The 26,295-nt window shown below is 56.4% G+C and overlaps 13 protein-coding genes across 13 annotated transcripts; 7 read left to right on the top strand and 6 right to left on the bottom strand.

The window, feature by feature from the left end:
• Window positions 1-1,752: 1,752 nt before the first annotated feature.
• On the bottom strand, window positions 1,753-2,985 carry K452DRAFT_104566 (uncharacterized protein). The gene is made up of 3 exons (XM_033534956.1): window positions 2,448-2,985; window positions 2,206-2,389; window positions 1,753-2,121 (listed from the first exon to the last, which is right to left on the bottom strand). The coding sequence occupies exons 1-3, from the start codon at window positions 2,807-2,809 to the stop codon at window positions 1,963-1,965; spliced, it is 705 nt and encodes a 234-aa protein (XP_033401720.1). The 5' UTR covers window positions 2,810-2,985; the 3' UTR covers window positions 1,753-1,962.
• Window positions 2,986-3,161: 176 nt separating this feature from the next.
• Window positions 3,162-4,897, bottom strand: K452DRAFT_219952 (uncharacterized protein; the record flags this gene model as incomplete). Its single annotated transcript, XM_033536441.1, has 2 exons — window positions 3,162-4,680; window positions 4,728-4,897. 2 exons carry the CDS (start codon window positions 4,895-4,897, stop codon window positions 3,162-3,164), a joined length of 1,689 nt encoding a protein of 562 aa, XP_033401719.1.
• A 355-nt stretch (window positions 4,898-5,252) lies between these two features.
• Window positions 5,253-8,041, top strand: K452DRAFT_315272 (uncharacterized protein). The gene is made up of 2 exons (XM_033543847.1): window positions 5,253-5,526; window positions 5,581-8,041. Exons 1-2 carry the CDS (start codon window positions 5,406-5,408, stop codon window positions 7,788-7,790), a joined length of 2,331 nt encoding a protein of 776 aa, XP_033401718.1. The 5' UTR covers window positions 5,253-5,405; the 3' UTR covers window positions 7,791-8,041.
• Window positions 8,042-8,149: 108 nt separating this feature from the next.
• K452DRAFT_294617 (uncharacterized protein) lies at window positions 8,150-9,784 on the bottom strand (the record flags this gene model as incomplete). Its single annotated transcript, XM_033541716.1, has 1 exon — window positions 8,150-9,784. One exon carries the CDS (start codon window positions 9,782-9,784, stop codon window positions 8,150-8,152), a length of 1,635 nt encoding a protein of 544 aa, XP_033401717.1.
• Window positions 9,785-10,288: 504 nt separating this feature from the next.
• Window positions 10,289-12,171, bottom strand: K452DRAFT_315271 (uncharacterized protein). Its single transcript, XM_033543846.1, has 3 exons — window positions 11,452-12,171; window positions 11,030-11,402; window positions 10,289-10,971 (listed from the first exon to the last, which is right to left on the bottom strand). Exons 1-3 carry the CDS (start codon window positions 11,789-11,791, stop codon window positions 10,479-10,481), a joined length of 1,206 nt encoding a protein of 401 aa, XP_033401716.1. The 5' UTR covers window positions 11,792-12,171; the 3' UTR covers window positions 10,289-10,478.
• A 216-nt stretch (window positions 12,172-12,387) lies between these two features.
• Window positions 12,388-13,119, top strand: K452DRAFT_324069 (uncharacterized protein; the record flags this gene model as incomplete). The annotated part of the gene is made up of 1 exon (XM_033544680.1): window positions 12,388-13,119. The coding sequence occupies one exon, from the start codon at window positions 12,388-12,390 to the stop codon at window positions 13,117-13,119; it is 732 nt and encodes a 243-aa protein (XP_033401715.1).
• A 48-nt stretch (window positions 13,120-13,167) lies between these two features.
• K452DRAFT_242449 (uncharacterized protein) lies at window positions 13,168-14,223 on the bottom strand (the record flags this gene model as incomplete). The annotated part of the gene is made up of 2 exons (XM_033537867.1): window positions 13,420-14,223; window positions 13,168-13,374 (listed from the first exon to the last, which is right to left on the bottom strand). Coding segments are annotated over exons 1-2 (615 nt in total), but the record flags the coding sequence as incomplete, so codon positions are not given.
• Window positions 14,072-16,029, top strand: K452DRAFT_283283 (uncharacterized protein). The gene is made up of 4 exons (XM_033539752.1): window positions 14,072-14,242; window positions 14,298-15,629; window positions 15,680-15,753; window positions 15,808-16,029. Exons 1-4 carry the CDS (start codon window positions 14,215-14,217, stop codon window positions 15,898-15,900), a joined length of 1,527 nt encoding a protein of 508 aa, XP_033401713.1. The 5' UTR covers window positions 14,072-14,214; the 3' UTR covers window positions 15,901-16,029.
• Window positions 16,030-16,419: 390 nt separating this feature from the next.
• K452DRAFT_315267 (uncharacterized protein) lies at window positions 16,420-19,983 on the top strand. Its single transcript, XM_033543845.1, has 2 exons — window positions 16,420-18,576; window positions 18,637-19,983. The coding sequence occupies exons 1-2, from the start codon at window positions 16,880-16,882 to the stop codon at window positions 19,715-19,717; spliced, it is 2,778 nt and encodes a 925-aa protein (XP_033401712.1). The 5' UTR covers window positions 16,420-16,879; the 3' UTR covers window positions 19,718-19,983.
• Window positions 19,984-20,085: 102 nt separating this feature from the next.
• K452DRAFT_283280 (uncharacterized protein) lies at window positions 20,086-21,811 on the top strand. Its single transcript, XM_033539751.1, has 2 exons — window positions 20,086-21,028; window positions 21,107-21,811. Exons 1-2 carry the CDS (start codon window positions 20,101-20,103, stop codon window positions 21,586-21,588), a joined length of 1,410 nt encoding a protein of 469 aa, XP_033401711.1. The 5' UTR covers window positions 20,086-20,100; the 3' UTR covers window positions 21,589-21,811.
• A 967-nt stretch (window positions 21,812-22,778) lies between these two features.
• On the top strand, window positions 22,779-23,630 carry K452DRAFT_304991 (uncharacterized protein; the record flags this gene model as incomplete). Its single annotated transcript, XM_033542862.1, has 3 exons — window positions 22,779-22,793; window positions 22,966-23,244; window positions 23,376-23,630. The coding sequence occupies 3 exons, from the start codon at window positions 22,779-22,781 to the stop codon at window positions 23,628-23,630; spliced, it is 549 nt and encodes a 182-aa protein (XP_033401710.1).
• On the top strand, window positions 23,234-24,462 carry K452DRAFT_104459 (uncharacterized protein). Its single transcript, XM_033534954.1, has 2 exons — window positions 23,234-23,244; window positions 23,376-24,462. The coding sequence occupies exon 2, from the start codon at window positions 23,709-23,711 to the stop codon at window positions 24,360-24,362; it is 654 nt and encodes a 217-aa protein (XP_033401709.1). The 5' UTR covers window positions 23,234-23,244; window positions 23,376-23,708; the 3' UTR covers window positions 24,363-24,462.
• A 367-nt stretch (window positions 24,463-24,829) lies between these two features.
• On the bottom strand, window positions 24,830-25,518 carry K452DRAFT_104461 (uncharacterized protein). Its single transcript, XM_033534955.1, has one exon. The coding sequence runs from the start codon at window positions 25,403-25,405 to the stop codon at window positions 24,932-24,934; it is 474 nt and encodes a 157-aa protein (XP_033401708.1). The 5' UTR covers window positions 25,406-25,518; the 3' UTR covers window positions 24,830-24,931.
• Window positions 25,519-26,295: the final 777 nt, after the last annotated feature.

Raw genomic sequence — 26,295 nt, 5'->3', positions numbered from 1 at the left:
TCTTCACACCTGTGCTCTTGCGACACAGCAGACAAGCCGCGTCAAATCTCGATGTGGCGCTTTCTAGCACTCAGCCATCCATGGTCCCGCAGCGCACGCGCGGCTTACGGCAACGAAGACCCTGGTTCGTAGGAACGGCTGATGAAGGATCAGAATCGGGAAGCCCTCCATTCTTGCTCACTTGGCGTCGGAAGAATGTATCAAGATGGGTTGTGTTTGACATTGACGTGTTCCGGACGCTGTCATCTTACCATGTGCTATCCGGCTGAGCGAAGCTGCTAGAAGCCATCACGGCTGTTTGTTGGCTTGCTTAGATGTTTCTTGATTAGCGGTTTGCTGGGGTACCGAGTAGCGTCAAGTCAGCACACTAGGTCAGGGTCGAAAGTGTCCGTCACTGTGATGGTTGCGTGCCCCGATGCCGCTCTGTCGAGCCAATGAAGGAAATCAAAGCATGATTTGATCCGATGGCGAACGAACAGCTATTTGTTTCCAAATTCCAGACCTATGATGTTTGTCGAACGCGTAAAAGGCGCTCCAGAAGTCTGGCTACCATCAAGGTAGTCCCTTCTAGCGCGATGTCGACACCAAGGTGCGGCTTTTCTCATCCATATGGCCGAACCCATTTAAAGAGGCTGAACCCCTCCGCATTCGAGCTCGTCCCATCTCACGAGGTCTGCCCGCCCAGTGCATGCTCAGCAGCACACCATCTTCTCTCACAATTTCACGTCACACGATACAATCTTCTTTTGTTTAAAGTCAACTTTTTTGTTCCTATCGTTGTAGGTGTCCCTGCCAATTTTTTTCCCCGATCCGAAAGGCCCAGCAATGGGCAAATCCGCTTTGGCAGAATGCAAGCACGCAAAAGCAGCAGCTCGTGCGGATTCAGGAAAAGAACCCAGCACCCGATATCTGAGCTGGAGAGCCAAAGATCATACAAGAAGATGATGTAAGAAAAAGGAGGTCGTAATCATGAGTAGCAGGACTTTTCGTCGTCCAAGTCGCTGCTTCCACCAAAAACCGTTTTCCTCTCGTTGCACGCCACCATCTCAAGCGTCCGCCAGCCTCGTCATCAGTAGGCGGATAGCTTAGTTGGGGCAGGCAGCCTGGACGTGGCCGGGCTGCTTGCACTTGTAGCAGACGCGCTCGGCAGAGGTCTCAGAAGGGCAGTCCCTGCTCAGGTGACCAACCTCACCGCCTGTCGTATGTCAGCGGTTGATACTCGACAACCAAGTTGCAAAGGACGCTTACAGTTGTAGCACTTCTGGCCCTGGGTGCAGTCACGGCTCATGTGGCCGTAACCGCCGCAGCTGTAGCAGGTCTGGCCGCGGGGAGCGCCGTAGGCACCGCCGGCACCGCCGTAGCCGCCACCGTATCCGCCACCGTATCCGCCACCCTGGGAGCAGTTGCGGGCGATGTGGCCAACCTTACCGCACTTGTAGCACTCCTGGCCGCCGCCCATGCCGGCAGCGGGGTTCTCAGGGCACTCGCGAGAAAGGTGGCCGACCTTGCCGCAGCGGTAGCAGGGCTTCTCCTGCTGGGGCTGGGTGCATTCACGGCTCAAGTGGCCCTGTCCGCCGCAGTTGTAGCAAGTGGGGTTACCCTTGGTAGGGCAGTCACGGGCCTGGTGAGTGGTGTCGCCGCCTTCATCCTCGATTAGCTTTACGTCCTCGCGGGTTTCCAACCAGAGATACGGAAGGGAAGTCTTTGGTGGAGGCGACCCAGACCTCATATGGTACAATGTGGCAACGGGCAATTCTGGGCTGGGAGACGCAGAATTGCGAGTATTGGAGGTGTTTCTTCACAAAAGGTCACATCGGAGAATTGATGGTCTCGGTCGGTTCCCGTGCGCTCGCGCCTAGACGCTTGCGCCCGGTGCGCGATCAAGACCCCTCGTCCAGGTACATCTGGACGACTCCACACGGATCTACAGCTCAACGAACCGTCCCCGCTGTATGTGAGAGCTTAATGCGAAATTTTTCGTGCGGCTTTTGTGCGACAGGCGAAGTGTGTAGGGTACACCGCAGAGGGTGTACTTGGGAAAGGTTTGACGTACAGTTGTAGCAGCCACGAGCGGGAGGAGCGGAGTAGTCCATTGTGAGGTGTTTGGAGGTGGGTAAGAGTCTTCAGTCGCGGTGTTAGTGAGAGGTCCAAACTGTTGAGAGCCAAGGTCGCGCGAGCTCTGGCAGAGAGTGGGATTCAGCTTACAAAGAAGAGTGGTGGTGGTGGTGTTGGGATGTGAAGTGTGTCGAGAGTTCGAAGTTGAGGTGGAGTCTTGGGAGAAGTGGAGTGGGAACGGCGAGTTTTATAAATGGGACGGGAGACCGGCGGAGGCGAAATCGAGGGTGGTGGGTGTGAAGGCGCGCTAGGTCGAAAACCGGTGCGGCGTGCCCTGGATTTTAGCGAAGTGTCAACCTGTCGGCTTCTCGACCCAAAGGGACCACGCGTACCGTGGGTGAAAAAAGGAGCAAAGTGTTTTGGGTAGATGGGCTGCCGGATGCTGACCTGCTTGTTGGTGGATCACCCGAGCTGCAAGATCTGTCTGGGTCACGGTCGCGCCTCGATGCTCTGGCTGAGAGTGGAGCTGGATCCGCAACGTCGATGCGTGTGAAGACGATGAGGCTCGTGACGGTGCAACGGTTACGAGCGCCCGTCGCACCGCAGCTGTCAATTCCAACGCTGCACGTGTTGGAATGAAACCACCTTGAAACTGCGCGTAGACGAGAGAATCCACGTGCTGCTGGAAGCGCTGGTGGCGAATTGTCCAAGAGAGGAATGCGAGGTGTTTTCCCGCCTGAGTCCTGGAGCACATCCGAAGTTGCAAAGGCTCCAATGCATCTCGACCTTGTCTCGCCGTACTCCTACAGCAAGTAGGTAGGGTCTGAAAACCAAACGTGGAATCTCCTCATTGATGGGGAGAAAGACGACCCCTGAGAAACACATGCACCTGGTCCAGCAGCAGCTCGTATCGTAGACGTCGACAGTAGTCCAAGGATTACTCTTCGGCTCTGGGCCTGGTTTTGATGCCAGGAAAAGGGAGCTCTTCAAAGTGTCTCCGGGCACCTCGTACATCAACTTCTCGCTCTGAAATCTTTGGTCTCGAGGATGGCTGCTTCGACGTGCCACTGAATCATCAAACATTCTCGTCTGCCCAACTGTGACCTCTAGGTAAAATCGTACACAACCAACGCTTGACTCCCCTCACTACGCTCTCGCAACACAATCACATTTTCCTCGTCAAAGCCCACCCAGCCTTTGGTAACAGCCAGGTCATCCAATGACTGTCGCAAAGCCGTGCCGAGGCCGGATCTTTCGGAATAGAAGGCGCCAGATGCATCTAGATCGGGTTCGGAAGATGCTTTGTTCTCGGGTCGTATACGTATGCTTAGATCTTCTATTGGCTGACGTCGCCTAGATGAAGTCATGCCTCCTTCCAGCTCCCAGACACGGAGCTCATCACCCCTGGAGCTAACAGAGACGGCTTTGCCTCTGCCACCAACATGGGCTCCAGATACGGACGAGGTATGTCCCCAAAGCCTGCTTCCTGGGCCTATAGTAAGTGAAGAGCTTGTAGATGTTACCAGATACAGGGACAAAGTGTTGTCCGGATGGGAACAAAGCAGGTAAGGATGTGAATAGGAAAGTGATGTCGGTTTAGAGTAGGAGGGCAAAGAGGTCACAAGAGACGACGGATCTGAGCTCGCGCCAGGAGAGCTAGATCGAGTGGATGGTGATGAGTATATCGCACGGCTGGCTAAGGAATGGAAACTTTCATGCGTGGCTGAAGCCAGTCGTGAATCAATCAGTTTCCCTTCGGAGGTAATGCGCATCTCCTGTATGCCGACCGACCAGCCTGAAAAGTACGTCGGCAATGCATAGGCTATTGAAGCCACAACGTTCTGCGCAGATGGCCGGATCGACAGTGACAGAGGTGGCCATACGGTATGTGACTTTAAAGAATAGAGTAACCGAGGTGGATCAAGGATCTCTTGCGCACGTTTTTTCCTCGGCTGCTCTGGAAACTTGTAAAGGGACATGAGTTGCATGCCAGTCATCGTCAGTAAATACGGCGATGCATATGCCAAAGCCGACAGCATGCCGTTTGAAGAGGCAGGGTGTGTGTACAGATGTACTAGCTGTTTATCGTCCATGAGTAAGGTGAAGACAGAGAACCGCCCGTCTTCAAAGCCGACGATCATCTTCTGCGAGCGTGCATCCTGGTCTTCAGTGTCGACGGCCAGAGACGTAGGCGGGCTATCGCCCCCGATTGTATCTTCCCGCAAACCAGTGCTTGCGATTAGGGCGCGATCATCTTTGGTGGACCATGCTCGGAGACCAGCGCTCGAGTCTACGGTATATACGACGCCCTCGTGGAGACGAACCAATATATCCGGTACAACGGGCTCTTCCGTAAGTGGTATCTCTCCGACGTCGCAACTACCCCTCGACCAGTTGTGCCGCAACTTGTATTGCCGTTTCCAGTTTGTCTCTTTGCCTCGTTTGACCAGATTGGCTTCGTCTAGCCACTTGGAAAGCTTCGAAGAATAAAACAGGTGATCGGAAGAAGCACTGGAGTCTTTTATGCCGGGGAGTCGCGATGCGCGGGGTCGGACGAAGCGGTTATAATATGCGGCTTTCCACAGTTGCGAGTCACCGGCGATGGTGTGGAACTTTTTGGATATTCTGGACCAGGTTAGAACCCTCATTGCAGCGAATCACCTATGACTTACCTCTGACACATGTTCAGCGTGGATGTCGAGACGTAGGACAATATGCGCAAAAGCAGCTCATCGCTCAGGCGCGAAAGCCTGTCAGGGTGCGATTCCCTGATCCGCTTGCTGGAGGGCAGTACATCACAGTCTCCATCGGCAACGGCAGCGGTACGGTTACGCTTAGCCATCCTCTTCGGCGCCTCAGCCTCAGCACAAGATGGAAGAGCGATGGATGGTCAGTCGTGGTAAGCAGAGTGTCATATTGCGTGCTTATCGATTGCCACCCCCGGATTCGCATGCACGTGACACGCGTCATGTTGGTGCATCAACGCGTCGCGCTTTGCAGCCTGGCCGTAATGGCAATTGCACACATCGGCGCCTCGAACGCCACAACTCCTGCCAAACAACCCAAAGAAACCTGAGCTGGCCATATCCTCATCCTGTCGCACGCGCCGAATAAAACCCTGGATTGTTACTTTCGCGGAAGACCATACCTGTACCACTCCTACTCAACAAATCCAGTACCCCGCTGTCTGCTGCTATCAAACACGCGAATCTATCTTTAATCTGCCTTCGTTCAAACGCAACGCTGCGGCTACCGGACCGAGCCGAGACGCCTCAGACTGAAGCAGTACCAGACATCGAGCATACGGATGCAAGTGGCGCGTTGAAACCGCATAATATCAAAACGACATTATGGGAGAAAAGGGGTGGCAAGAGGAAGACCTGTTGAAGCAGGGTGCTGATGACCCGCTGGAAGCTCTACTGCTCCGTGGCGATCAGTACCAGCATGAAATACGCGTTATCTTAAACCAACGTACGTGCACCTATCCCTCAATCACTGAGCGAAGGGATTCTAACTTGTTGACAGACCGGAAGACTATTGCGAACCTTGCGATTGAAGCGAACAAAGTTGGTGAGCTCGAGAAAGAAAACAAGCTTCTCAGGTCACAACTTGAAGCCAAATTAGAGCAAACCTCTAGCTCTACGATGCAAACCGTTCCAGAAGTTAAAGACTCATCGGAGCAGGAGTTTCAAAGCTCAAGCACGGTTTCAACTCAACCACTCACAGTCCCCTACGTTGACTATAAGGCACTTGTGGAGAAGTACAACACCCTGAGTATTGAGCTTAAAGCGTCCAGAGAGGCATTTGACCTCATGTACACGAAATGTAAGGACGCAAAGAAAAATGTGCGCAGGTGGGACATTTACCTCAAGCGGCACAATCTCTATGACCTCGAAAAACGACGGCATATGGCACCCGACGCTCCTCCGCCATTGCCCCAAGCACTGTTGGACTCGGATACTCCGCGCCCCGATCACTTCTTAGACCGCACAACTGCGATTGTTCAGCCCGAAAAGGCAGAACTCCCCGGTATGGTGGAAGAGGAGATGCCTTCATCCCCTCCAGGGAAGCCTCTTTCTTTTCGCCAGACTGAGCATGATCAAACGGAGGTGAACGATTTCGCCCGGGTCGGACAAGTAGCTGAAGAACTACCTAGTAGAATAAGTTCCAGCCAAACCACGCAGGATGATGGCCCATCCCAAATTGAGAACCCCCAGCCTGCGGCCAAACCACAAAACGACGACAATGACGATACTCCTGTCGTCATTTCAGCTCGGTCTCTGGGACGCAAACCACACAGTGCTGCAGGGAAAGACACTTTTGCTGTTTACGAGGACGCCCGAGTCAAACAGGAGCCTTGTAGCAGCCCCAGGACACAGCGACCTTTGACTCGGAAAGACACGCTCGATCTCGATGACATGGGAGCCGAAATCGATACACCAAGGAAACGTCGCCGCTTCGAAATGTACAGAAACTCGCAGATCCGGCTGTCACAAATACCGCCGTTAAACCATGAGAAATCACAAAGTTTTCCTGTGGGGTTTGAGAATATTCAAGAAACTGGTAATGACGAAGGACAGCAGCTTGAGGGTGGCAATGCTTCTCCTGAGGTTACCGACTCCGATCCGATTATAGAAGAAATCGAGAGGACGGATACGGCGACAACATCAAAACGGAAGCGTTCCATAATACAACGCAGCCCCGAGAACCCCCGCAAAGCTCAGATCTTGCACACCCTTAGTACGAATGCTAAAGTGGCTTCATCCAACACCGGTTCCCGCTCTCGGCGCAGGAAACGGCATTCTGAAGAAGATAGAGGAGCGAAACATATTAATCTACTTGCAGAAGATGGAGAAGGGTCGAGTAAATCTGGGCCTGGTTCACCAGCGTTGACAATGGAATCACGTCGTCGTTTGCAGAATCTCCTTGATGCCCCGACACCCGAAAAACCTGATAATCTTCCCGTTTTAGCGCCAACAACACCAGTTACCAGCAAAAGCCTACGGACGTTTAATAAAAATGCTGAAAGGCCGTCTGATGAGACTCCCGTGGCGAGACCGAAGAGTTCCACGCGTTCGAAAGCGTCGAAAACACCTGATCAGCTGCCAACCCCTCAGTCTGCTCCTCAAACGGCATTTAAACGGCCTCGACTCGAAGCAGGAACAGCATCCAGAGCTCGTTCGCCGCTCCGCTCCCGACCCCTCGAGCGCCTCAGTCTTTCCGATTTCAAGGTCAATCCACGATCCAACCAAGGCATCAACGAAGTCTTCAATGAGGTGGTGCGCAACCGCGAAGCTCGACGTTGTCTTCCAGGTTGTACCGATCCTACCTGCTGTGGGAAATATTTCCGCGCTTTGGTCGAAGGCGGCATGGAGCCGACGGTTCCGCGCTCTTTATTTGAGGAGTCGCAAGGCGAGACCGACGAAGACCGCCTCCTCAGGTACTTCCTTGGCAACGGATACAACAAGGAGCGCGTGGCGGTCATGCCGGATGTGCAGCGACAAGAACTTTTGCTGGACGCGAAGACGAAGTTGTTGGCGGATCAGCATGGGAGACATCGCCAAGCATACGAGAGACAGAAGAGCCCGCCTGGCTTTTGGCGCACGGATATGCCTAGCACGCAGGAGATTGAGAAAGACAGGGAGGAGGCGAGGAAGTTGGAGAGGAAGGCCGTGGAAGATAGGTGGAGAGAAGCGATGAAGGGGAACGGTCAGTGGTTGTTCAAAGATGAGTGATTTGGGGTGTGCTAGCGGTGGTGGCGGCTTGATTGTTACGCGGCAAACTTTAGGATGTATGGGTTGTTTAGCAAGGGTGTCTGTCCTTAGAGTGCTTTCTCGGTATTGTCACAGCCCAATTCTTTTTGCTGCTTGGTTTCGCGCAACAGTACTGTCGAATATCGGTCAGACGGCATCTGCTTTTTACATTCGCAATTGTTTACGCAGCAGCCAGTCAGGAGGTATGCCTCTAAGAATTTAAACTTTGAGTTTATTATCATGAATATTTCTCTGTAACCTACCTACATCGATACCATACCAAACCTACACGAAAAGACAAAGTATGCTCCAGGTACCATGCCACATGCCAGACTCAGTGTTCAATCCTGCGCTGATTCATTTTCATCATCTGCATCCGCTGATTCACTCTCATCATCCGCATCGTCCTCGTCTAAAGTCACAACACGGTCGTCAATTTTACGGCTGTCCTTCTGACCTTCCGTCCAGGCCTTCATATCAAATTTAGCGGTTAGGCGTTTGGACTCCTTTGTTGATATCTCTTTCCGCATCATGTACTCCACCGCAATATCCTCGGCTACCTCGCAGAACCGAGTTAGCTGTTGTAGCGACTCCCACTTCATCTCTTCGACCTCTTCCTCTTCCTCCAGCTGGGTCTGCTGCGTATCTGGCCCCATGTCTGGCTGGGTGTTTTCAACAGGCTGTTCAAATGTATGAGCAAACAGCGCCGCCTGTCGTTCATCGTTCGAACGTGTAGTACAACTCTGTAGAATGTAATCGATTTCGTCATCGATGTGGATGAACTTGCGCGTACCGTCGTATCCAGCTTGATGGGTGCCATCCTCGGCGCCAGGGGCCATAATTCCAGTCAACGGAGCCTCATTTGGAAGGGGATCCGACAGTCCTCCACTAGTGTCTTCAATGTCGATTGGGGGATCATAAAGATGCTCCGAATCAGCCTCCGACGGTATGGAGATTATGTCAACACCGTCCCTATTCTCGTAACGTATACCTTCGCGATCGGGAGACTGCTGCAGCTCTTCGGGTTCGGTGTCTGATGATATCGAAATAATTTCAACGCCGTTCCTGTTCTCGTAACGGATATTGTGGCGAGGACCGGGCATTCCATCTTCGCTGTCATCGAGATCAATGACCGCACCAAAAAGAACCAGTTCGTCTCGCCTCATAGCGTCAAACTCTCTTCGGTTCAATTCTACTAGTTCGCTCTGGTCAGACCTGCATTGGTCCTCTTCTTCGCATTGGTCCTGTTCTTCGCGTTGTGCTGGTTCTTTGCGTTGGACTGGCTTTAAAGCCTCTACCCTGCCTTGATATTCAGCTTGTTCGAGCCGCAGAAGCTCATCATGGTACTCTTTTTTAGCCATGCGCTTCAAGTTTTCTGCATGCCCTTTGCAGTAACTGTTCTTTTGAGATATGGTCTTTTGTGTTCTCGCCAACTCGGAGAGAACGTTGAATAGCATCGCATAAGTCATTGCAGCAGCGATAGCATTCGGTCTGATGCCGTAAAACTTCCGTTCCATGGACTTGCTTCTAGAAGTCCAAGTTGACTTCACGTTAAAATGTGTCGTCACAGCGAATGCCAGGTCCTGGAAGTACTCTATTCTTTTGACGGTTTGCTCGCGCTTGTGAACGTACTTGATAAGTACAGCGCATTCTCCAGCAGAACCCATTTCTTCGGCTCTGGTGCTGCAGCATAGGGTGTCAACCCGTTTTATATTGTATATAGCCATGATTCTGATGGCTCGACGAAAGGCGTCTCCGACTTCGGCTTCAGACATGTTCTGTGGGTTTGTGCATTGTCTGACCTTCTCAATAACCTCTCGGTCTGCCGGCTTAGAAGAAGAGGGTTCTTCGGGTTCTTCGGGTTCTTGTACAATGGCTTCGTATAAAGCGGGAGGGAGTTCCTTAGGAGTTATGCGAGGTTTCTTATTAGGACGAGAGTCGCCGTCAGGCTCCGTTTGCGGATTTGCACCGCTCATTTTCGTACACGACAAACTCGACTCAAGTACACGGAAAACCTAAGCGGAGGTTAGCGCAAGCGACAAAGGGCAGGAGGATAGGCAGAGGGAGCCAAAGCTGACTACAAACCAGTTGACGACAAACAGCGGAGCGACAAACAACGGAGGGACCAACAGAGCCAGCCCTCTTCCACCTCCAAGATGTCTTCCGTAGACAGACAGACAGCACCAATAGCGAACGACGTGAAATCAGCCCTCAAGAGTGAAGGTCAGAGAAAGACAACGAGCGAATGCCAAGGGGATAGCGAGGGTAAAAGTCAGAGAGAGAGAGAGAGGAGTGAGAGGAGAGGGGGAAAGTGATTGGACGGCCGGAAGGGAAGTCGTTTGTCAACATTCGCTGTTTCCGAAACGGGCGTTTGCCTGTCTCACGCAACTCATGACACGCCAGACGCGGATGCCCGCAGTCGAACTTCAAGAGCGTAGGCGCTATGTTCAATTATGAAATGATTTATTTGGAATATAGGGAGCGTCTAAGTCCACTTACTATATGGGTATGATTGCAGTATCTTCAATAACTAAATTCGTAGCGCCTTGACTCCCGCCTTGACAAAGTACCTCTCACTGTGGGGACATGAAACAACATCATTCACCCCTGCGACCATAGGACAAACAAAACACAGCCAAGCAACCTGACAGCTGCAGCAAGCCGACAGCCTCAAATCAAGTTTCCGCGCAACTCCTGCTCGCGCTCAATAGCCTCAAACAAGCTCTTGAAGTTCCCGGCGCCAAACCCATCAAAGTTATTCCGCTGGATGATCTCGATGAACACCGTCGGCCGGTCCATGAGGTGTTTCGTGAAAAGCTGCAGCAAGTACCCGCCCTCGTCGAAATCAATCAGAATGTCTAGGCTCTTGAGCACCTCAAAGTCCTCGTTGAGCTTCATGCCGGATGTCTTCAGCCGCGCTTCCATCGCCGTGTAGTACGTCTCGGGCACTTTGATGAACTCGACGCCGCGCGCCTTCATGTTCGTGATCGTCGTGATGATGTCCGCTGTGCGGAGCGCGATGTGCTGCACGCCGGCGCCGCCGTAGAAGGAAATGTACTCTTCGATCTGGGATTGCTTCTTGCCGTGTGCGGGCTCGTTGATGGGCATCTTTACGACATCGTTGGGCGAGGCCATAACGATTGATTTGAGCGCAGAGTATTCACTGGTGGTGAGTTTAGTACACATGCAAAACTTTGCGCAACGATGCCGTTTGTACTTACGTGCAGATGTCCTTGTCGTCCACTGACCAAAAGCGGTGGAAGCCGAGAACATTCTCATAGTACTCGCACGCCGCTTCCATGTCGTCCCAGTCCTGGTTGCCGACGCAGTGGTCGATGGATTCGAGGTCAATCTGTGGTAGGAATTTTGAAAGCGGGTCCCGGCCAGTCTCTGCACGGTAACCAGGCAGGAAGCATCCGTTGTAATTTAACTTTTCGACGAGCGTGTGAGTGGTGTCACCATACGTCCGGATGGTAGCCAGCCTGACGGATCCGTTGACATCCTTGATCGTGTGCGGGCTAGCGACGCTGACCGCGCCATTCGCCACAGCCTGCTCGTATACAGCGTCCACGGAGTCGACCTCAAATGCCACATCTGCATAAATTAGCAACCAATAAGGCACAGAACTCAGGGTGTCATGTACCTTTCACTGCATCACCATGTTTCGCCTGATGCGCGTGGATCTCCTCCAACAGCTCCTGCTCTTCCTCGCTAAACTGCTCCTTTTGCTCCAGACACCGCAACGGCGATGTCAACACAAACGTGACATTGGCGTTCCGTACGACATGCGATGCTACTGCTCGTGATTTCGTTTCCAGGCCTTTGTACGCTACCCGCTCGAAGCCCATGCGCGACACATAGTACGTGGCTGCCTGCTTTGCGTTGCCAACATACCACTGAACGTGGTGGTAGCCCCGATATCCCTGTAGCTCTTCATGTGTCGTCGGCGGTGAGTGGGGAGGCGAGACAGCAATAGGCGCCATGGTGTTACAGAATGCAAACAGTAGGAGTATTCAGAGAAGATATCAATGTTATGGTGGGTTGCTGTTCAAAGTATAGATTGGAGTTTTCGCTGAATCAAACTGATGATGAAAGAAAGAAAGAAAGTGCTTTGCGGGAACTTAAGTACAAGTAGATATATTTCGCCACGGACATAGTTGAATGATTATATGACAGCTCATTCGCTGACGGCATAACCTGGGGAACCGCGCGGTCAAGGCCGTTTTGGACCGGGTCGTGCCGTCATAAGCTTCGTGATCCAGGAGGTATGAGGAGGCACGGGACCGCGGATATCGCGGGATGGCGCATGTGGCGGCACGGATATTTCAGGCCTTGGCCGGCGGAACGTCACGTGTATCGGCTTGTCGCGGGTCAACACCATCGGTTGTTCACGACATGCGGTCTGAACGGGAGGCTGATCGACGGATTAGCTTCAGGCCGGATATCGCTGGACAAAGAATAAGGATGACGATGAAAAAGGACGGACCCCGCATTCCTGCGAAGAACAGAGCCGTATCTTCTGAATATCTGACCAGTTGCGTCTTTCTCTTCTCTTACATTCCCTCCATCTTTCAAGATAATGGCTGCAACAACTCTTACCTCCAACGACGCGAAGGTGCTCAGTGCACTTTTCGACCCTGAATCCTCGCCCTCCGCCTCTGTCAAGATCACACCCTTGCCACAAAGCCTTCCGCGCACCTCCGAAGCCGAATTGTCTTCGCTGCAGGGCATCGAACGCGCAGCAATACGGCCCCTCAACACTACCCAGCCCTCGCCCGAAAGCGCCGACGCTGCTATTGCAGCATTAAGCAATCTCATAGCTTCTCACCCTGACTACGCCTCCGCCTATGCAAACCGAGCACAAGCAATTCGGTTAAAGATTGCCGACGATGCAATCTTCTCGCGTGAGAGTTCAAACTTGACCGAGGACCTATTCGCGAATCTCGCAAACACGATCGCCCTGGCGACTCCCACCTCACCACAAGACGCCATGTCTCCTCTTCAAGCGCGGCTCTTAGCAACAACTCACACACACCGAGGCTATCTGCTGCTCAAGGCGGCGAAGGCGGCGCGAGAGGGGAAACTAGAAGGTGGACCAGCTGAGGTTCGCGGAGCCGGTCAAGACCAGTTGGAGGAGATGGCGAGTCGAGATTTCTTCTTCGGTGGTAGATACGGCGATAAAGTGGCGCAGCAGTTGGCTGTCAAGACGAACCCATATGCAAAAATGTGCGGGGCTATCGTGAAGGAGGCTATGAGAAAGGAAATTGCGGAGGCTATGCCAAGGATAGAAATCCCAAACAAGGCAGAGTAATCGCCGTAAATGCCGAAATGTTGCAACATTACATCGCTTGCCTCAATCGAAATGCGAGTCGACGTGACGAGAAACCGCAGCCTCATCACCTTCAAAGCTGCATACCGGGCAAGTTGCGGTGGCAGACGTCATGTTGGGCGTTGGTCCATCTTGCTGCAACGGATGATCCGGAGGTAGGAAATCTCCAAGGCTATACCCCGAAGGGGGCTCGTTCATCTCTTCTTCTTCGCGGACATCGCGGTATCGGATGTTGAACTGTGACGGCCTCGCCGGTCGTGTCGTGACGCTCTGATTGCCCACGGGCTCACCGTTCCTGCCCAGATTACTCAGGCCCTCAGATCCAGCTCTTGCTTCATTTTCGCTGACCATCCGCTGGACTCTGCCCACTCTCCCATCCACGAGCCGCACTTTGATGCCACGCGGGTGGTTGCCGTTCGTCAAGACTTCGGATACAACACCTTGCACTTCACGACCAATCGGCTGGTCCACCTTGAGGACAATGGAGACGGGAGCGCCAGACACGACCTGGTTTATGTTTGGCACGTTCTGCGAGGGGCCGGACTGAAAGCGCCCACCACCGCGTCCGCCGCGCCCGCCGCCCCTACCCCCGCCCCTACCCCCGCCTCTGCCACGGCCTCTGCCTCTGTCGTTGGACTGCTGCGGACGGCCCTGGCCATTGCGATGCCTTTGCATCGAGCTTTCAGTCATGCCGACGGCGGTCGGTGGTCGATGTCGGGATTTGGGATAGACAGGTGATGACGCTGCAAAAGTTCCCAACTTCCAAGTCGATTGCGGCGGGGGAATTTCGTGCCGACTTTCCCCCACTGGTCGGAAGGCAGACGCCGAAGTCAGACGCCGACGGGACGGGACGTGCAGGGTTAACGGAAGCTATATCCCACTCTTGCCTTCTCCGCAAAGGCGGAGAGGCCAATCCGCTTCATGGCTTTGTCGTCAGCCTCGAGCTCTCCATCCCCAACCACCTATATCTTTATTTCCCCGTAACTGCAGCGCTCTGTTTGTCGCGTCAAATCACGAGAGCTTTCGTCCAGTTTCTACGCGTTTATACCCCATTGACCAGCCCTACACTTAGACAGAATGGCCAAAGTCTTTAGCTATGACGAAGGTAAGTGGGTGAGCTCGCTTCCTTGACCAAGCTGCGTCCTGACGCCAATTCACAGTGTCGAAGCACAACACCCCAGAAAGTTGTTGGGTGGTCCTCTACGGCCATGTATACGACGTCTCTTCCTTTCTGTCTGAGCACCCTGGCGGTTCGAAGATAATACTACAGCTCGCCGGCACGGACGCGACCGAGGAATACGACCCCATCCACCCGCCGGGAATACTGGAGGAGTCGCTGCCAGCAGAAGCCAAGCTCGGCAAAATCGACGAGGCGACGTTGCCCGCAGCGGAGAAGGCACCTGCAGAAGACGCGGCCGAGCCGGAGGGTCCTCCGCCGCTGGAAGACATGCTGAACCTCGACGATTTAGAAGACGCGGCGACCAAGCAGATCAGTCGCAAGGCATGGGCATACTATTTCTCCGCCAGCGACGACCTGGTGTCCAAGTCGCTAAACAATACCGTCTACCGCAATATCCTTTTGCGCCCGCGCGTCTTCGTTGACTGCACGAACTGCGACACCTCAACGACGCTCCTCGGTCACAAGGTTAATGTGCCCTTCTACGTTTCTCCGGCAGCAATGGCGCGCCTCGCACACCCTGACGGCGAGTGGGGCATTGCGCAAGCATGCGCCCAGTACGGCGGGATGCAAGTTGTCAGTAACAACGCATCAATGACCCCCGAGCAGATCATTGCGGACGCGAAACCAGACCAAATGTTTGGGTGGCAGCTGTATGTGCAAACGGAGCGAAAGAAGAGCGAAGCCATGCTAGCGCGCATCAACAAACTTAAGGCCTTTAAGTTTATCTGCTTGACGCTGGACGCGCCGGTGCCGGGCAAACGCGAGCACGACGAAAAGAACAAGAATGTCGGCTCAAACCTTCCCGTCCGTTCCGGTGTCCAACAAGGCTCCGCCTCCACCACCGGAACGGATCCGAAGGCTGCCTCGGCAGGCGACGCAAAGGAGGGAGGATCGAGCGGCGGTGTCGGAAAGAGCTTGTTTGTTGGCACGGCGCCAGATCTCACTTGGAAGACGACACTGCCTTGGCTGGCGAAGCACACGGAGCTGCCGATTGTGCTGAAGGGTGTCCAGACACACGAAGACGCATACTTGGCTTCGCTGCATGCGCCTCAGATCAAGGCCATCATCCTTTCAAACCACGGTGGGCGGGCAATGGACACGGCACCGCCGGCTGTGCACACGCTGCTTGAGATTCGGAAGTACTGCCCTGAGGTATTTGACCGTATTGAGGTATGGGTAGACGGCGGAATCAAGCGTGGTACAGACGTTGTGAAGGCGCTCTGCCTTGGTGCGAAGGCTGTGGGCCTTGGCAGAGCGGCACTGTACGGACTCGGTGCGGGGGGCAAAGAGGGCGTTGCGAGGACGCTTGAGAGTAAGTGTGCTTGACAAGTTTTTAAAAGAGCACGTGCTAACCATTGGCAGTTCTCAAGGCAGAAGTTGAAACGGCAATGCGGTTGTTGGGAGTGGAGAAAGTCGAGGATCTGGGCTTGCAACACGTGGGTGCTAGCCCTTCTGCCATTGGAGCTGCTGTTGCTAACTATGGACTCCAGATCAATGCGCGGCAGGTAGAGCGGGACATATACGACGGCCCCGACCATTCGGCGAGGCCGGCACTGTGGGCCAAGGTGAAGGCCAGGTTGTAGGTGACGGATATAGCATTTGTCATCTCTCTCGGAAGCAGCGTCGTCATATGATGGAGATAGCTAGTAAAAACCCACCGTTGTACATCCGAAGCGTCCGTGATGCGCACACCCATGGGCGAGCGTTGGCCGTGAGCCGCAGATCGTGAAGATTGGCGCGTCGTCAGCGGTAGGGCTGAGGGCGGGAAGGTGCAGTCACCGCCCAGAGCTCGTCGCGGAGTGATGTCAGGCATAGCGGCCAGAAGCCAGAAGAGAGAGAAAGGGGAAGGACAATGATGGAACGGAGCACTGAGCGGTGAAACCGGCGGGCTTGTTGAGACCCTGGTGCGGCGTAGAGGGAAGGCGCGCTCAGGCCCAGTGCCAGCGCGACGGACGAACACCCGCATCCCTGTCAGCCATCCCCCGGCGATCTGCACCGCCTCATCATTGGCCGCTTCGCCTTTGCCGGCCGCGTGACATGATCCTCGACAGGGGCCGTCCTTCTTCTAACCACCACCACCCGCAAGGTTGCTCCCTCGACCTCGGGCAGTGCCTTTTGCACGACTGCGCCTTGGGCCTCCTCTGCCTGCTCGCCGTACGCCCGTCGCTGCGAGCTAGCTGCGGGAGTGCCTGATGAATCCAGTGCCCGAGCTGCCCTGCGCCTTTCCCGCTGTCGCTACCGCCCGCCGGCGCATGACCATCAGGCCCGCTTCGCCGCCGGTACACGTCGCTGGCAATGTTGGTGGGAAAAAATTCAAGGCCATGGCTGTGGCTCTCGCGCCATCTTCCCTGCCCTGTGTCGGGCATACTCATATAGACATGTCTGCCGTCTCGCTCCCGCCCGACGCTGTTTGCCGTCTTTCTCGTTGTCGTTTTTTGTTTATTGATGATACCCCTTTCCCCCCTGCCACGAGATACGATACGATACGATACCCAAGAGCTCGTCTGAGCATTTCACCCACGACTAACTAATAATTCACGAATCATCACGGCCGCTACTGACATGTCGGCCGCTCCTATACAGGTGCTGGACGACGCGTCGAATGAGAACTTCTACCACGGACATCAGCGCTCGTGGTCCGACGATCCCCCAAGCTTTCGAGGGAAGGGCGGAGTCACGCACGAGCGGTCAAAGTCGCTCACCGCCAGCGTCACGCCCAAAAGGGAAGCGCTGATGGAATTGCCGGGTTCCAAGACGAATGAGCCGTTTCCGCCTTTCGACCCGCTGATGCAAGACTGGGATTTGCAAGAGGAGGTGCAATGGGGCATGGAGGCGGAGGCGGAAGTGGCGTCAGTGATGAAAATCCATTCAGTCGAGCAAACGCAGACCGAGTCTGGATTGGAATACGCAGCTGAAATGCAGTCTCAGACCGAGTATGACGGGCTTGGAGTGGTGATACCTTCGGGCACTTGGAAGAAATCCCCATACCCTACCCTCGCTGCCCATGTATTGTCACCGACGACATTTTCACCAGCACAATTTATCACAGCGGGCCAAGTTGGCCGCAGCCAGTCGGTGGCATCCATTGCGTCAGGGAATGGCGTATTGGAGGAAGGTTTCACCGGCATGTATTCAGAGCTACAAGACGGGCCCAGACGCCACTCGACCAGTACGGTAGGATCATTTGTGGACGCTGCCGGAGTACAAAGCTTCTTCTCACCACCTTTGGGCCGGTCGTCTCGAAGCACTTATACTTCAGAGCACGGGTCCACCGTCAGATCCGTGCAAATAGCTGAAGGTCATCGGCCAATCTCCCGCGGCACCTTTAGATCCTCCGCATCCTCTGAGACGCTTGCCACCCGAGACCATGGGGACCGCACATCCTACTGCAGCAACTGGACTCTCTGGCCCCGCAACGGCAACTCGACTCGCCCATCATCCATTGACACTCGCACTCCATCTCCTTTCGGTTTGGCCAGTCCTCGAGAATCTCTCCACGGACCACGCACCCAGATGAGTCCCAGCCAGCCAAGAAGGTCCAAGCAGCGCCCTATTTCCACCTTGGGGAACCCATTGGGCATGTTCCTCGCCGATGAGCCCGGTTCGCGGCCGGGATCCGCGAGCGCATCGCATATGCTGTTTGGTCCGCGACTCCAACAAACCTATAGTCCCGAGGGTATGGGCGCCTATATGGTGCAACCTGTAGACTCCCGCCCTAGCTCCGCCGGCTCCTACGAATCCGCCCGAGGTACCACGCCACCGCTGCCGCTTAATATGCCGAAGCGCCCCTATCGGCACGACCTCCCGCCCTGCCAACCCTGGAGCATGCAGCTCCCGTCCATCGCCTCGCAGTCGGATGCCTCGACGCGAATCGACTCGAACCCCAGACAGATGCGCTCCTTCCCTAGCGCCGAGCTTCACTTTACCGCGTATGGCAGCCTGGATCCGCAGAATGCGTCGCGGCCATCCATTGTCTACGAAGCGTCGGAGTGCCCGTCGCCGACGCAGCCGACCCTGCCGGAGCCAGCGTTGACGCGGACGCCGCAGCAGACGTCATGGCTCCGCAACCCTTGGCAGAGCGTCGAGTCGATGGGCTTCTTCGGCTTCGGCGCTGCCGACAGCGAGAGACGGAACTCCGAGGCGCTGCTGCCGCCGCCGCCGCCGGTACTGGCGGACAGCAGGCCAAACAGCGGCCGCAGCGGCAGCAATGCCAGCACTGTGATCCACTATTTTGCGCGGAGCCTGCCGGCGTGGGCACGGTACGTTTGCCCTTTCCCCTACCATGTTCACAAGAGAGGTGTGTTTCTAACATCAAACAGGGCCTACTACGCTGCCGGCGAGCCATCCTGCTCGACGGGCTCCCCCTCGCCCGCCTCATCCCGCCCAGGCACAAGGGCGCGCAAAACCTCGAGCCCACGCTCGGCGGCGACGTCGCGCTCGCGCAAGCAGTCGGTTCCGCGGTCACGGCCGACGACATCGAACACGGCACCGACCGGCTCGCCCGCCTCATCTGAGTTCAGCATTGCATCGGTGCGTCGGCCGCGCAACCGGCCGCTGCATTACAGCGAGGAGCTCGAGGACGCCGACGATGACGACAACTTCCTCTACGTGCATGGTCGGAGCCGGGGGAACAGTAGCTATCGGCGCAGCTTTGAGCAGGGCAGCTACACTTACAGCCACCATGCCAATGTTCAGGGCCACGGCCAGCACTTCCCGCGCTCCCGTTCCGTGAGCGTGTACTCTCGCGCCGAGTACGGGCACGGCCGCGCCAGCTTCGCCAGCGAGGTCTCCAGCGCGCTATCTGAGGACCGGCCGCCGCCGCCGCCGATGCCGTGGTCGCCCTCCCCGCCCGCGTCGCTGAGTCTGTGGGAAGAGGGGCTTGACGCAGGAATCGTGCGGGGGACGCCCTCGCCCGAGTTCGTACGGGGACGGCACCTGTACCAGCAGCAGCAGCAGTCTCAGGACGGGTCGCTACCCGCCGGCGCCGGGGGCGAGCCCGAAAGCGACAAAGCGCGCAAGAAGCGCGAGAAGCGCGAGAAGAAGGCGGAGAAGAAGGCGGAGAAGAAGGCGGAAAAGGCGAATAAAGAGCACAAGCCGCCCATGCACGCTCGCACGAAACGCCAGGTCTGGCTGTTTGCGCTCGGGTGGCTGCTGCCGCTGCTGTGGGTGGTGGGGGGCATGCTGGGGCTGCCGCCGAGCGAGGACGAGGCCGACGCGGCGAGCGAGGACGAGCAGGGCGATTTGGAAAAGGCGATTCGGGCGCGGGGAGAGGAGGCTAGGCAGGTGGAGAGGAAGAGGGCACGGTTTTGGCGGAATTTGAATCGCACGATGGGCGGGTTTGCGCTTGTGGGGGTGGTTGTGGCCGTGGCGGTTGTGGTCGCTGTGTTGAGGTCTAGGTGATGTGTGTGTGTGTGCTGGGAGGAGGGGGATGGTTTAGGATGGCTTGGTTTGGGTTTTTGAGTTTTTCTTGCGGCATTTGCTGGTGTTTTGTTGTTGGTTGGACTTGGGATGGAGACGCGATGACGATTTTATGCCGATATGACGGGGCTGTTTTTTGTTCTGTATGGAAGTGGTGTTTTGTAGTAGAAGAGTAAGGTTGTGTTATATCCGTTACTTAGCTCAACCAGTAGTATTTACAAAGGAAGAAAGAAAAACTATGTATACTCTCAAGCGCAGGACACTTCGGCGACCCGGCGCTGATCCCCGCCGCGCCAACACCGATCCGATAAGGTTGTTTGTTTGCCCCCAGAGCGCCAGAGCTCCCACACCAAGCACCAAGCACCATGCAGCCCGACGACGACGACGCCCTCGCCGCCCTCAACGCCCGCTTCCCATGCCGCGCGCTGCAGATCCAGCAGCTCGCTGCCATCTACCAGCCCTCTCTCCCGAGCCCCCAAACCACCGTCGTCCACGGCCTCGCCGCAACCGGCAAAAGCTCCATCGTCAACGCCGTGCTGAGCGCGCATAACATCACCCACGCTACGGTCCAGGTCCGCGAATGCGTCACCGGAAGACACTTGCTTGAGCGCGCGCTGCTGGCTTGTTTGGACGCCCTTGATCTGGATGGTACATTGGATCGAAAGCCGTTCGCGCGCTGCGAGAATGTCGCCGCATTGGTGGCGCATCTGCAGCGCCTGCTCGCATCGCAAGCGCCCACCCGCCTCGTCCTCGTCTTCGACGACGTCGACCGCGCCCGCGACGTCCCCGCCACGCTGCTGCCAGCGCTGGCACGGCTGAGCGAAGCCGTCGCCCTCCCAGGCGCACTCAGCACCATTCTCATCACCGCGGCGCCACTGGGGCCGGCAACCCTGCGCGCCTCGGGCGTCCCGCACGTTGCGTTCCCGGCGTACGCGCGCGACGAGGTGCTCGCGATCGTGGGGCGCGATCCCCCCGCCATCTTTGCAACGCCCCCCTCGCCCAGCAAGGGCTACACGGCGGCGCTGGCGGCCGAGGACGACGCGTGGGTGTGGGGCCGCTTTTTGGGCGTGCTGTGGGATAGTGCGGGCAGGAGCGCGGCGCGCGACGTGCTGGGCTTTGCGGGGCTGGCGAGACGGCTGTGGCGCCCGTTTGTTGCGCCGATTGAGGAGGGCGCGTTTGGGACGAGGGATTTTGCGCGCTTGTTGGTTAATCGCCGCAGTTTGTTCCAGGGCGAGGAGGGCCTCGTTGAGGGCGTTGTTGTTGCGCCGGCTAGGGGCGCGAAGACCGCGACGGGTGAGTGTGCCGTTTTGGAGTGGATTGGATTGGATTGGATTGGATTGTCTTTTTCTACTTTCGCTAACCGCGACATAGTAACGCACGCCCTCCCCCTCTTCACCAAATATCTGCTCCTGGCCGCGTACCTGGCGTCCTACGTGCCCGCGCGGCACGACACGCGCTTCTTCAGCCAGCACAGCGCCGCCAGCGCCGCCAGCAAGCGCAAACAACAACGCACCACCAAGTCCGCGCGCAACGCGCACAAAGCCCGCCGCAGCATCCCGCGGCAGCACCTGCTGCCGTCGCCTTTCCCACTCGACAGGCTCCTCGCTATCGCGGCCGCGCTCATGGGCCCTGACGACGCGGCGCTCGCGGCTGCTGGGCAGGCGGACGTGCTGGCGCAGTTGGCGACGCTGGTGAAGCTGCGCTTGTTGTTGAGGGTGGGTGCCGCTGCTGCCGGGGGGGATGCGTTGGATGCGGGCGCGCGGTGGAGGGCTAATGTTTCGTGGGAGGTTGTGGTGGCGTTGGGGAGGAGTGTCGGGGTGGAGATGGCGGAGTGGGGCGTTGGTGGGGCGTAGGGGGTTTGTCTTTTGGTGTTTGGGCGGCGTTGTGAGCGCGGTATGGGTGTTGAGGGCGTTTTTACCTAGGGATAGAGGCATAGGCACAGGCATAGGCTGCGTTGCCTGAGCGGGCGTACTGTAGGAGTTTAAATACTTGCGTCAAAGAAGTCGGTCCACAAGAGAGATAGATGGCAGGCGTACAACCCAGTTAGTCCCCATAATGAATTTTCAGAGCATGAGTATGAGCGAGAGCGCGAGGGTCTTGTGCAGCACATCTATGTACATCATTCTCAACACCTAAAACTCCATCTCCCCACAGCGAGCGAGGAACCGCGCTCGTAGTCATGTATGCTAGGTAGCTAACTCACGAGAAGGCAGAACAACCACTGGTGGTGCTAAAGATAACTCTCTGGCTCCTGGCTCGGCCCCGCGCACGCACGTCCATGGCACAGGAAATAACTAAAGCGAGCGAGCCCCCACGCGCTTGTTGTTGCTCGCTACGTGCCCGGTACCTGCCTACTCCTATGCAGTCGGACCAACTGGCTATTCTTGGAACTTGGTATCTATCGGGGTGGCTGGATGGGGAAGGCAGGCCCATGGGACGCTGAGAGGTGGGCGGTGGCAGTTGGTCTCGGGAACGGATGCCGGCTTTGTGGAGAGGTAGGTTGCAGTTTGGATGGACATGGACGAGGGTTTGATACCTAGTAGTGAAGTCGAAATAGAGTCGGTGGGGCTATGCTGGATCAAAGCTAGGAGCGTTTCACAGCTGAAACCCAGGCGTCGCCAAGGCTGTTGCGTGTCCCTTTCATCGAAGCAGCGAGCGAGCGAGCGAGGCAGCTAGCTCTCTCTCCCACCTCTCACCCGCAGCGGCCCCGGCCTGGCAGCAACAACAACAACAACAACGTTCGTTTTACCTTCACCACCACATCACGACCCATCGTCGCAGCCATCGCTCTGCGCATCTCGCCCACTCCCGCTCCTCGTCCAACGCCGTCATCGCGCGCGGAGCCCCGAAGATGAATCTCTTCCGGTTGCTGGGTACGTGCTTGGCATCGCCGCAGCTGTAGCTTGCAAGCTTGCTCAGAAGAGAGCGAAGCTTGCAGCGAGCTCCCCCCCCCCCACCTCGTGCCAAAGCGCTGTATGCTGATGATGGCCTGCTTGTAGGGGACTTGTCCCACCTGATCTCGATCCTGATCCTGCTGCACAAGATGAAGACGACCAACGTGCGTTGCGCCCTTCCCGCCGACGACCCCAATGGGGCATCCCCCAACCCATGCATCCATCCATCCATCCATCAGTCAAGCAGTCCAGACACAATCCCGCCAGACAAACACACACACCCAACCATACAGACAAACAGCAAGACTGACGCGGCATTGGCCCCCCGCCTTATAGAGCGCCAACGGCATCTCGTTCAAGTCGCAGTTCCTCTACCTCGTCGTCTACGTGACGCGCTACATCGACCTGCTCTGGACCTTCTACGACCCGGGCTTCCTCTACAACACCGTCTTCAAGGTCATCTTCATCGCTTCGTCCGCCTACACCGTCTACCTCATGCTCAACGACTACCGCCCCACGCACGACCCCAACCTCGACACCTTCAAGGTCCACTACCTGCTCGGCGCCTCGGCCGTCCTGGCCGTCTTGTTCCCCTACAAGTACACTATGACTGAGGTGCGTGCGCAATGCCCTGGGGGACAAGAGAGCAGCAGAAGCACAAAAACAAGGAGGAAATAAAACGCAGACCGAAGAACAAAAGGCCCCCAATCCCCTCCGCTCACCAAGCTGACATCCCCCGCCAACAGATCCTCTGGGCCTTCTCCATCTGGCTCGAGTCCGTCGCCATCCTGCCCCAGCTCTTCATGCTGCAGCGCACGGGCGAGGCCGAGACCATCACGACGCACTACCTGTTCGCGCTGGGCGCCTACCGCGCCCTCTACATCCCCAACTGGCTGTACCGCTACTTCGCCGAGGGCTACGTCGACCCCATTGCCCAGATCGCCGGCATCATCCAGACCATCCTCTACTCCGACTTCTTCTGGATCTACTACACAAAGTGAGTGGTTTTTTGCTCTTTTGCTTTTTTGCTCTTTTGCTTTTTTGCTCTTTTGCGCCGTTCGCGGCCGGATGAACCGCCAATGCGGTGGGCGAGACAAGGGGAGCTGTGGTGGTGGCGGGCTTGGAGCAAGCGGCAAGCGACAAGCGGGCAAGCGGGCAAGCAAGCGCGGGTCTCGTGCTCGTGCTCATGCTCGTGCTCATGCTCGTGCTCATGCTCGTGCTCGTGCCCGTGCCGGCAAGACGCGGACCACCGCGCATCAGGTCTGGGCTGCATCTCCAAAAGCGACAGCAACCCCCTGACGTCAGCGCCAAAGCCGCGATGCCACCAGTCCAGCCATATACAAAGCCACGCCCCGCGCCCCTTGCCCCCTCCCATCCTCTCCCAGACAGACAGGCAGACAGACAGGCAGACAGACAGGCAGACAAACGCCTCCCCACAAACCCACCCCAAACGCATGCATGCTAACACCGCGCGCCACCCCCAGGGTTCTGCAGGGCAAGAAGTTCAACCTGCCCGTCTAAGCCCCCTCCCAGCACCACCGCAGCACGTGTACAGCACAGCGCAGCACGCACGCACGCACGCACAGCCAGGCAGCCACTTCCACACCCACGAACACACAACAACAGCAGCAACGAAATTGGTGGCAGCGGCGATGGCAGTGGCACGAAACACGAACGAAGCGAAGCTAAGCTGCATGCACGCACGGCACGGGCACACACGGCGAAGAGGATAAATAGCGGGAGCAAGAAAAGGAAAAAGCAAAAGCGAAAAGCGAAAGCGAAAATGGAAGTGAAAGTGAAAGAAAGAGAAAAACCGGTCGCAGCGTTTTTGTGCGCCACACCCTTTGTAGCAATTTTTCGTCAAGGCCGAGACGGAGCGAGAAAGATGGACGGACGGACGGGCAAGGCAGGCTTCTCTTGCGATGGGATGGGATGGGAGGGCCGGGCAGGGCCGGGCAGGGATGGCTGGCTGGAGGGGAATATGGAAAAAGAAAAGAAAAGAAAAGAAAAGATAACCGTCGTTCCCGTCGTCTCTGCTACTGCTACCGCACCCACACAACCTTCCAAATGGCTGGCTTTTTGGGCTCCGTGGCGTAGGAGTATGCGGGTGGGTGTGGGTGGTAGAGAGTGTAATTGTCGGCCTGCCTGCACACTTGCCTACCTGTCTGCTTGTTGCACTGCTCTGCTCTGTTCTGCTCTACTCTGGCTCGGCTCTGCTCAGCTCTGCACCACCTAGTTACTGTACTATACATAGCGATCGAATCTGCTTCTACCTACCTACCCTACCCTAACCTAACCTAACCTACCCAATCGCTGGCTGATGCGGCCCTGGGCTTTTTTTTTGGGGGCATTGTACTGTGACTTCCTCGTGCGGGGGTGCGGTCGTGACTTGTCTGTATGCATGTGATATGGGAAGGGGGTGGGTGTGAGGTTCCGCTCCGCTCCGCCCCGCTCCACCCCTTTCCCGGGGTAGGCCGTGTGTGCGCTTGGAGGTTTGCCTGCCTGGTTGGCTGGCTGGCTGGTGGTGTTTTGTCGGCAGCCTGCAGGTGCTTGACTGGTCATTTCGTAGAGGTGGGTTTTGTCTGTTGTTCATATGCTTTTCTTTTTTTCCTTTTACATGTCGACTTTGGACTTCCGTTTTTCTCTTCTTGCTTTCTCTCTCTCTCTCTAACTCTTTTTTCCTTTCTCTCTTTGTTCTATTTCCAGTCAGTCTGGCATGGATGCAAATGCCTTCTCGACGATGAGTAGACAGGCATACCGTGCCCTCCTGCTTCATCCCGGCAAGGAGGACCGAGCCACCGGACAATGGATACGCCCCTAAATGGAGGTTGCTACGTCCGAAAGCAGGACGGACGAGCCTGAACGTGTACGAAGGACAACCGATCTGGACTGAGGAGAGGGACGCACGTGCCGACAGCCGGACTGACTAGCAAATTGGTGACTTGGAGTCGCGATGCTGTCGCTGGCGGTTATTAGCCGTTACCCCAGGGTCCAAAGCCTGTTCACGTCAGTGATGCTGTCAACGCGGATGCTGCCGCTGTCAGTTTCAACGGCGTCCTGCCAAAGGCATAACCCAACCACACCTTATCACAACATACCACTCCGATGTACCTAGGCCGAATCGACGCGCTCGATTGTGCGCAACCGCCTCTGACCATGCGCCGCATGGAGGAACAGGAGCGCGGCACGCGCATGTCCCGCTGCTGCTGCTGTCGTTACGCCACGAGCCAGAGCCATCAATGTGGATATCGCTGTTGCCGTCGCTGTCACTGTCACTGTCAGAACCAATGTGGGTCTGCTATACAGCCCGACCACACCTTATCGCAACATACCACTTCGGTGTACCTAGGCCAAATCGACGCGCCCCGTTATGCGCAACTCTCCCATGCGCTCCATGCTCTTCTCCAGGATAGTGTATACCTGTGTCATCGCTGCTGCCGTCGCTGCTGCTGTAGCTGGGCTATCGCTGCTACCACCGTCGCTGGCGGCAGAGAAGAGTCGTCAACGTTGATGTCGCTGTCGCTCACACTGTCGCTGTCAACGTCATCCTGGCACAGGCTCCAACTACACACCATCTCGACATACCCTCTTAAAGTACCACGGCCATATGGATGCGCTCCGCCATCGCATTGGGTCCCTCCATTATGCGTTCCGCCCTCGTACGTC

This window comes from Aplosporella prunicola, assembly GCF_010093885.1.
Source record: "Aplosporella prunicola CBS 121167 unplaced genomic scaffold K452scaffold_3, whole genome shotgun sequence".
Taxonomy (NCBI): Eukaryota; Fungi; Ascomycota; class Dothideomycetes; order Botryosphaeriales; family Aplosporellaceae; genus Aplosporella; species Aplosporella prunicola.
The sequence above is the reverse complement of the archived record's forward strand: the minus strand, read 5'-3'. Positions and strand labels throughout refer to the sequence as shown.

Excerpts from the sequence above, each read along its gene's own strand:
- K452DRAFT_104566 (XM_033534956.1), bottom strand. The coding sequence starts at position 2,809 with ATGTGCTCCAGGACTCAGGCGGGAAAACACCTCGCATTCCTCTCTTGG. Across the intron at positions 2,390-2,447 it reads TGCTCCTTTTTTCACCCACG|GGCACGCCGCACCGGTTTTC; the intron begins GTACGCGTGGTC and ends GCTAAAATCCAG. Across the intron at positions 2,122-2,205 it reads CACCACCACCACTCTTCTTT|ACTCTTACCCACCTCCAAAC; the intron begins GTAAGCTGAATC and ends CCGCGACTGAAG.
- K452DRAFT_315272 (XM_033543847.1), top strand. The coding sequence starts at position 5,406 with ATGGGAGAAAAGGGGTGGCAAGAGGAAGACCTGTTGAAGCAGGGTGCT. Across the intron at positions 5,527-5,580 it reads ACGCGTTATCTTAAACCAAC|ACCGGAAGACTATTGCGAAC; the intron begins GTACGTGCACCT and ends ACTTGTTGACAG.
- K452DRAFT_315271 (XM_033543846.1), bottom strand. The coding sequence starts at position 11,791 with ATGGCGCCTATTGCTGTCTCGCCTCCCCACTCACCGCCGACGACACAT. Across the intron at positions 11,403-11,451 it reads ACATGGTGATGCAGTGAAAG|ATGTGGCATTTGAGGTCGAC; the intron begins GTACATGACACC and ends TAATTTATGCAG. Across the intron at positions 10,972-11,029 it reads GACGACAAGGACATCTGCAC|TGAATACTCTGCGCTCAAAT; the intron begins GTAAGTACAAAC and ends ACTCACCACCAG.
- K452DRAFT_283283 (XM_033539752.1), top strand. The coding sequence starts at position 14,215 with ATGGCCAAAGTCTTTAGCTATGACGAAG. Across the intron at positions 15,630-15,679 it reads CGTTGCGAGGACGCTTGAGA|TTCTCAAGGCAGAAGTTGAA; the intron begins GTAAGTGTGCTT and ends AACCATTGGCAG. Across the intron at positions 15,754-15,807 it reads AGGATCTGGGCTTGCAACAC|ATCAATGCGCGGCAGGTAGA; the intron begins GTGGGTGCTAGC and ends TATGGACTCCAG.
- K452DRAFT_315267 (XM_033543845.1), top strand. The coding sequence starts at position 16,880 with ATGTCGGCCGCTCCTATACAGGTGCTGGACGACGCGTCGAATGAGAAC. Across the intron at positions 18,577-18,636 it reads AGCCTGCCGGCGTGGGCACG|GGCCTACTACGCTGCCGGCG; the intron begins GTACGTTTGCCC and ends AACATCAAACAG.
- K452DRAFT_283280 (XM_033539751.1), top strand. The coding sequence starts at position 20,101 with ATGCAGCCCGACGACGACGACGCCCTCGCCGCCCTCAACGCCCGCTTC. Across the intron at positions 21,029-21,106 it reads GGGCGCGAAGACCGCGACGG|TAACGCACGCCCTCCCCCTC; the intron begins GTGAGTGTGCCG and ends ACCGCGACATAG.
- K452DRAFT_104459 (XM_033534954.1), top strand. The coding sequence starts at position 23,709 with ATGCGGTGGGCGAGACAAGGGGAGCTGTGGTGGTGGCGGGCTTGGAGC.
- K452DRAFT_104461 (XM_033534955.1), bottom strand. The coding sequence starts at position 25,405 with ATGAAGCAGGAGGGCACGGTATGCCTGTCTACTCATCGTCGAGAAGGC.